The sequence below is a fragment of the Sminthopsis crassicaudata genome, chromosome 5, assembly GCF_048593235.1.
Source record: "Sminthopsis crassicaudata isolate SCR6 chromosome 5, ASM4859323v1, whole genome shotgun sequence".
Lineage (NCBI taxonomy): Eukaryota > Metazoa > Chordata > Mammalia > Dasyuromorphia > Dasyuridae > Sminthopsis > Sminthopsis crassicaudata.
Window position 1 is genome coordinate 240,335,228 of NC_133621.1, and position 7,857 is coordinate 240,343,084.

The 7,857-nt window shown below is 30.2% G+C and overlaps 1 protein-coding gene across 4 annotated transcripts in view; it reads left to right on the forward strand.

The window, feature by feature from the left end:
• Positions 1-1,898, forward strand: part of ERGIC2 (ERGIC and golgi 2) — a 52,015-nt gene extending 50,117 nt beyond the window's left edge. For 3 of the 4 annotated variants that reach the window (XM_074270651.1, XM_074270654.1, XM_074270653.1), the window contains 2 exons: positions 1,249-1,331; positions 1,751-1,898. In XM_074270651.1, the coding sequence (XP_074126752.1) occupies positions 1,249-1,331; positions 1,751-1,816 (149 nt within the window). In that variant the 3' untranslated portion in view covers positions 1,817-1,898. Of the gene's footprint in view, positions 1-1,248; positions 1,387-1,707 lie in introns of all 4 variants that reach the window. The other variant, XM_074270655.1, reaches the window with a different exon arrangement.
• Positions 1,899-7,857: the final 5,959 nt, after the last annotated feature.

Sequence of the window (7,857 nt, forward strand, 5' to 3'; positions counted from 1 at the left end):
TGTTTATGATGGGAAAGAATATTCATTGAGAGTCATAAAGACAGCATAGTGAAATAGAATAATGGATTTAGTGTCAGAAGTCTTGGATTTAGATCTCTGCTTTACCATTTAACCTCTCACCCTCAGTTTCTTCATATGAGTAAAACCCCCAAAGTTTGGAATATATCTATTTGTGGTCCCTTCTAGTTCTAAATCTATAATACTATGACCTGGGTTTGAATACTGGTTCAAATACTGTGTGACCTTTCATTAAGACTTTATGATCTTCTGTTTTCCATAAAATGGGGATATTAATACAAATATAATCTATTTTACTAGCCTGATTTGAGGAAGTTTTGTAAATCATAAAAACACTATATAAATTTGAGCTAATATCAACAACTTGTAATAGTATTTTAACAATAATATTTTAATACTAATTTTATAATATTAATATTTGTATAAAATTTTCCTTACAAAATTTTAACTTAATGGCAACTTAATTATTTTATAAATTTTTAGAAGAGTCATACAAATTAACCTCAGAGTTAATTAGGGAAACCATCCTGTAATGAAACTAGATAGCATATAATGAGTTCAGTGTTTACTTAAGTTACTATTACAAAGATTAAAAAGATTTTAATTCTGATGAATTTGTATAATTTTCAAAATAAAGGCTATTTTTAAAATTTTAATTAATTAAATTAATTTAATTAAATTTTTTATTAAAACAGGAAGAGTACACTTTTGTCTGGAATATTAATTATACGCTTCCTAAAGCTTCCTACAAGAAGAATAGCATGTGGTTAAATAATTTGTATTTACTGCCCATTATTTTTTTAAAGTCATGTTGATGGGCATACCATTTTTTTTCCTATATAAAATCATACTGCCACTTGGGTAAAATATAATGTTGCAATATCATTAATTTCTCAAAAGATATGAAAACAACCCTCAATTTATTTAATTTTACTTTGGCAGTTTTTCATAAGTATAATTGAAGAAGTTGGATTTTGAGGGCTTGGGAACTCTGTGACTATTTGTTCATTAAAATTTTAAAAAATCCATTCTCTGAAAGTAATGATTCTGAATTTTTAATAGCTGGTAAATAAAAGGTGTCATCCATAAAATTATATTTGCTTTTTTCCACCTCTTAATTTATACTTGTCCAATTAGTTGTTTATTCTTTAGATGGTTATTCAGGAAATAGTTCTAAAAAACTTCTTGTTTTTTGACAGTGTATTTTTGTGTACTTATTCTTAATTTCAGGTATGCTACATGGAATTGGAAAATTCATAGTTGAAATAATTTGTTGTCGTTTCAGACTTGGAGCCTACAAACCTGTTACTTCTGTAAGTTAGAATATTAGAACAACCATCTGAGTACCACTATTATGTTTCATATATTGTGATACTTCAAATAGAAGTTCAGAGGTAGTGTCACTGTTTGGAAGATCTGGGTTCAAATATAGCCTCTTATACTTGCTAATTGTGTTAAAATTTAAGGGATGATAATTAACCTTCCTTTGTCTCTGGCATATGTTGAAGACAAAGCAGTGGTTCAATGATCTGCATTGGTTCAATGAGTTTTGCTTATTTGAGTACTTCTCTAACTAGTGAAAATCATAGATGTGGCCATAGAAAAGGACAAACTTCTTATGGGCCCCCATTATATCCAAATTTATAAGAAAATAAAGTTTCAATCTTTACATTGACTACATTTTACAAGAATTAAAACTAACAATTTCATCTTTTCCTTTTATATTTTCTAGGTCCAGGACGGCCACACAAACAACCACTTACCTCTTACAAAAAATAGTATACATAGCACCTCCTGAGAAGAGGAGAAAAACTTTTTGCCTGACAGAAAATCTTTTTTTAAATAATAAAGTATTGTGCAATATATTCAAAGAAAAAAAAGTATGAATGGGAAGGAGAAATCACACCATAAAAAAAACAACCTTCTATATGTTGGTCTTTTACAAATTTGTTAGAAGAGGTTATGAGGCTCATCTCTTGATTGAACCTAATAGGAGAAATTCTGTGAAGAAAATCCCAACTACTACTTTCATAGCAGATAGGCAGTCAACATTAAAATCAGATCATTTTTATTGGTGAGGTAAATTCTTAAAAGAAAAAGGTCAAACTGCATTTGAATAAAAAAGTAGTAGACATGGAGAATTCCTACATGTTGGAATGAAAATGTGTTTAAGATTAGTTCAGATGCTGAAAATCAGTGATTGATCCCACCACTAACAAAGGAAGAGAACAAAAATAGCTCCTATGTATAGCCTTATTAATATTAAGCCATACTAATACAAAGATTCCATTGTATTAAGAGTGATCAAAAATAAGAAATGTGACATAATAAGAAATGTCACTATAATTGGATCTTTTAATTATCTAACATTGCTCAAGTCAGGATGACATTGATGCTTAAGAAATGTAACTAAGTACAAATTCTTACTGAAAAAAATCTGAGAACTCTTTTGGATGGTAATTGGGAAAACTGTGACTTTAAAAAAAAGTGCTATTTTTCTTTTATTTGATCAGTTTCTTTTTTTGCAAAGAGTTTATACCTAAACATAAAATTTAAGGAGTTTAAATTGAAAACAATGCATCTATATTAGTGAGAATTAATCTTATGAAGGAATTAAGACATGGGCTTGTCATATTTATGTTTGTGTTGTGTTGATTTAAGTTAATTTATCCAAGCAATATAAAGTTAAAAAGCAAGTCAGAAATAGTCAGCATTATGCTTATAGAAAAGATGCAGGAATTGTTAGAAACCAAATTAAGGAATGTGATTTGTAATATGCCATTTCCTCTTTTGTAAAATGATGGGATGTGACTAAAGTCTCTTTCAACCCTAAAATTCTATGGGATAAATAAATGAATTGCTTTATTAATATTAAGAATGTCAGGCCTTAGGTTTACATTTTTGCAGTGTGTGCAGTATGTAGCTGTATCCTTAGGCTAATTAAAATAACCATAATACAATAAAGTTGAAGGTAAAAAGAGGATTATAATTTTAACTGCCATTCAAGACTATATTTTCCTTTTCAATAAACGTGCCAAACTTTAGTTTTCCTTTTGTAATAAATACTTAAGGACTTTGGAGGAAGCATTTTTTTCATTCCCAAAGTTACAACCATTAAGGGGAAAAGGAATGTGGAAGTCTTCCAGGTAAGTAATAGCTCAAATTAGACATATGCTGCTAAAATAAACTGGAAATTAAGTGGTAGCTTTGTAGAGAATGGTCTCTTAGAAGACCGTCTCTTAGAACATGATAAACTAAGTGTTATCTGGTAGGCTTAGGAAAAAAGGTAGGGGGAGGGAATCGCTTTTTTGAAAATAATGTTGATAATTTCATGTAACATGGAGTTTCTAAAGAAACTAGGTTGCAGTAGGTTCACATCTAATGTGCACTTTGCAGAAAGTAAAAGTACTGCCATGAAAAATAATGCATTTCTTTGAAAAAGTAAAAGCTTAATTAGCTCATTTTATTTCTTCTTTAAGAGTTTGACCTTGGGATTTTGGAGTTATGAATGACCCTTCATTGGATTCTGTGTAACAAAGTTCTAGAATTTTACTTTAAAGAACAATTTGTGGCATGTACTTGATTAAATTTTTTTTTGAGTCAGAACTTATACTATAAAAATTTAAGGAATTTCGTTTAATGCAATTTAATTGTTTGTTTCCCTCATTCATCTTTCCCTGAGGGAAAAATTCCCAACTCTAGATCCATCAGTTTGGTTTCAAAAGTGTAAGAAACCTGATGTATAGTTTTTTAAAAGGCATTTTGCAATTGCTTAAATTCTTTTTTCTTCCTTTTATCATAATTCTTAAGGTTTTGCATCTGTACTAATACGAAAGCTGAATTGTTAGTTTCTCCAAATCAAATCCAGTTTTCTCACATTCCCCAAGCAGATAAGTATTCCTTTTGAAAAGGGATTATTATAAGACTTTGAAAAGAATTGCAAGTCTAGAATACCTGCTTGGTAGTTGTTACTGTTTGAGAAGTATATCTGTAAGAAGTTATCCTCAACAATTGGATTTTTTTCCTTTGCACTTTGTGGTTCTAGTTATAGGAACTTCCCCTTTGACCTTGATCTTTCTTTTAGCTCTTACAGTTATATTAATCTCCTCCCCACTTCCTCCCCTAGATTTTTAAAGTATCTAAAAGAGAAGTAGGCAGTTTTAACTTTTGTTTATTATCCACTGCTTGAAAATATTGCTAAGATAATGTGTTATAGTTTGAAAATTTTTTAGTTTAAGACTTGTTTCTGTAAAATCAATTTGTTCTTTTTTTATCAGTTTTTCATGTTGATTCAAAACAAAGAGTAGCTCTACAAATTATTTACTTCTGGATAAAAATGAACTACTTATGTAGTTTTCTGCCACATCTTTTTAATCTCCAGATCTTCCTCTTATAATCTTACTTCACAGCATAAATAATATAAGGACAAGATAAAAAAAAGAAAAAAAATTCTTTAAAACACATCAATGTGAATATATTTTAATCCCTAATAATTAACTTTTAAAAATTAACAAATTTCTTATAATATTGCATGTTTTCTATATGTCTGTATTTCCTTCCTTAATATCAATAATTGATATGATCTTAAAATGGTTTCTACTGCTCTATTACAGGCTCTTGATTTAAGTCTAAAACTTAGGTGTATATATTATGTGCAAGAAGAAATTTTAACTGAACTTTAGAATCTTACAAGATTTCAAGAAACCTTTTAAAGTAAAACTTTAAGCTCTTCTTATTTTGGTTTCATTCCCACATGGCTTTCTTCTTCAATTTTTGGAAAGATGACAGTGGTCTTTCAGCCTCCTATTTTAGTGCTTCCAAAAAATGGACAATGTACATACGTCATTTCTTCTGAAGTTTTGTGTGTGATTTTTAAAAGTGTGCCAAACACTATGTTCTCACTTTAGGGTCAGTAATTTTTTTTTTTTTTTTAAACTTCTGGTGTTAAAAAAACAAAAACAAAACTGACATTTTTCCTTGAAGCATTTATACAAGTGACAAGGTAATTTTATGTTAGTCTACAAATATAGACCAAAATGCCTTGTTTTAAGTTGTTTGCTTTTGGGTTTTATATTGTTTTTTAGAAATAAGTGGGAAGAATTGAAAAATTAAAAAGAATTCTTCCTCATGACCTGGGACATATGGAATAAATAAACTATCAAAAAAACTAGTTTGTCCTTTTGATCTTAGCATAAAAGAAAATAGTAAATCCTCAGAGAGATCTTAAGTTCTCTCTCATGACAACTGCCTAAGTAAAAGCTTAGTAAACATTTAAGCCACATTTTTCCTGTATGTGAAATTGATTCTAGAATTAAAGACTTATGTTTTCCTTTCTTTATAGCAAGGATTGGCACCAAAAAGTCATGTGGGAAAATTGGGGTTTGAAATTAGTAAGTTGTTGTCCAGTGAACAAGGTTGAGTAAAATAGAAAGTTAGTATTGTTCAAGAAAACCTTCAAGTACTTGTGTGTCAGTAACATTTTTACTCATTTTTAAAACAGGGAACTGAGATATTTAACTTGCACAAAGCTATATGGTTTTAAAATTTTCAGGGCAAATTATTTTTTTCATACAGGTAACAGGAAAAATAATACCAATCCTAAATGAATGAAAATAATCTCAGTATCTACAGTACACTTTTGATAAACAACAAAAACTTGTTAACTTTGTGCTTGTAATATTGTAAGAAAAAACTCCCAACAACCTTGCATCCCCTTATTCATAATCCGTTAAATAAACATTTATGTGTAATGAATACTACAGGATACCTTTGCAAATGAAAGCGCAAGTGCTTGCTTTTCTGTTTTGAACAAGTCACAAATCCAATAAATCTTTCATTTTAGTTTTCAAAAATATAATACTCAGGACTGGCCTGATTCTGTCTTTTTCCCACTCCACCTATGTGTAATTCCAGATTGAACTTGGAATTCCAATGGATCAAATAAATTAGAAACACTTGCTCAAAGTGCTCCTCTGGATATCAGAACAATTGCATCCCCTGCTATGCTGAGTAAGCATCTGTAAAAGGCACCACTTCCTACTTTTGAACCACTATCAGGATGTGGCCAAGTGTTGGTTTTCTTTATTAATTTAATGATACCTGACTCATAAGAATGAGAGTCTTTCTAGGTCCTTTTTTGGGGTGGAATCCTAGGACAGTTCCTATTTACATTTTATGACTGTTATGTATAACAAAACACTAGATTAGGAGGTGACAAAGTAAGAGACTTAAGTTTTGGGACATAAATTTTGAGATGGGCAATGCCATGTATAGGTCGAGAATTACTTTAGAATCAGCAAGGTCTGTTTTGAAACTTATTAGCTATATTACCTTGTGAAAATCCCTTAATCTCTTCATTATATCCAGGCAATTCTCAAGGGCTAAATTGCTGAATAATTGATTTTTGGTAGATGGAACCTTCTCCTTGGGAAATACACTGTAATTTGAGCATAGATAAGTTTGGACCAAAAAAATTTAGAAAAGTTTAAGACTTAAGTTTAAACTGTTTACTGTCATGTAAGGGCTTAGGCAATATTCTGTTAAGATTGCAGATCTATTGTGAAGTTTACTAGACTAAATATAGGCCAAATAAAATTTAACTGACAGTGCTAGTAAACTGATATAAATTAAGAATATTAGAAATTATATTAGCTATAGAATTATTTTATTTGCATGATTTTTCCTGTTACCAGCTCAGATGGCCTTTCATGTGACCATTATACAATAAGAAGAGCTTTGTCTTTGGTGTTAGGATTTGCATTTGGATTTTTTTTTATTTTTATTTTTTTTGTTTCCAATCATATGTGACCATGGAACCTTTGCCTATTCCATTGGTTTCCTCATCTATAAAATAAAGGTGTTAGATTGGCTAGGTCCCATCTAACATCAGCTCTGAACCTATATTTTGCCATATACAGAATATTAGATAACTACCAAACCAGGCAGGACTTCATTTAAAAAAAATAAAATAAAAATCCTTACCCCTAATAGGCACTTTTTCCCTCACATAATTTATAGTCCTTTAAGGTTTGGGAGTTGTGTGTGTGTGTGTATGTGTGTTGGGTTGAGCTTAATTGTAACCTTTTTGGAGATTGGGAGGGGAGCAAAGTGAGGGATAAAAGTAAAAAAAGTGCATAGAGAACAAAAAACCTACAAGGAAGTGAAGAAGATAGATATCTGAATACAAATGTGTAGTATTACATAGGCTTTCTTTAAATGGAAATTTTATTTCGTAAATTTATTTCATAAGTCATATTTTTAATCCTCCCATCTGCTGTGCACAGCATAATTTTTCTTATATTTGTTTAAAGTAAAAATTAAAGAAAAAATAGGCTTAGATGAAGGTAATTTATATTTAAATAAGTGTCTGAATTAGGACAAGTGTCTCAGTGCTTAAGTTCACTGTCTTGTCATTGTATTATGCCATAGCTTAGCAACACAAAAATATATAATGATTTCTGTTTTTATAAATGTGAACTTCTTACTCAGCATAGCAGGAGATGCAACTTTTCTGATATCCAGAGGAGCACTTTGAGCAAGTGTTTCCAAAGGAAAAGGAAAACCTTAAAGATGAAATGACCAAAAAAAGTGATGTTTTAGAAGAAATTATTTTCATCTGGAAAGGTGAGAAAAGAGAGGCTCAAAGTGTATAAAATGTAGAACTCCAAAAGAATACAGCTTTGTACACTGAATTTTGATTTAGAGCTGAGAGATCTTAGCCTTCCAGAGATTGAACTAACAATCTCATTTTATAGTTGAAACAAGCTAGAAAGGCAGTTTTTAGAGCTTTGCTTTTAAGAATGTTGTTTTTTTTTTTGGGGGGGGGCAACTAGGTGGTGC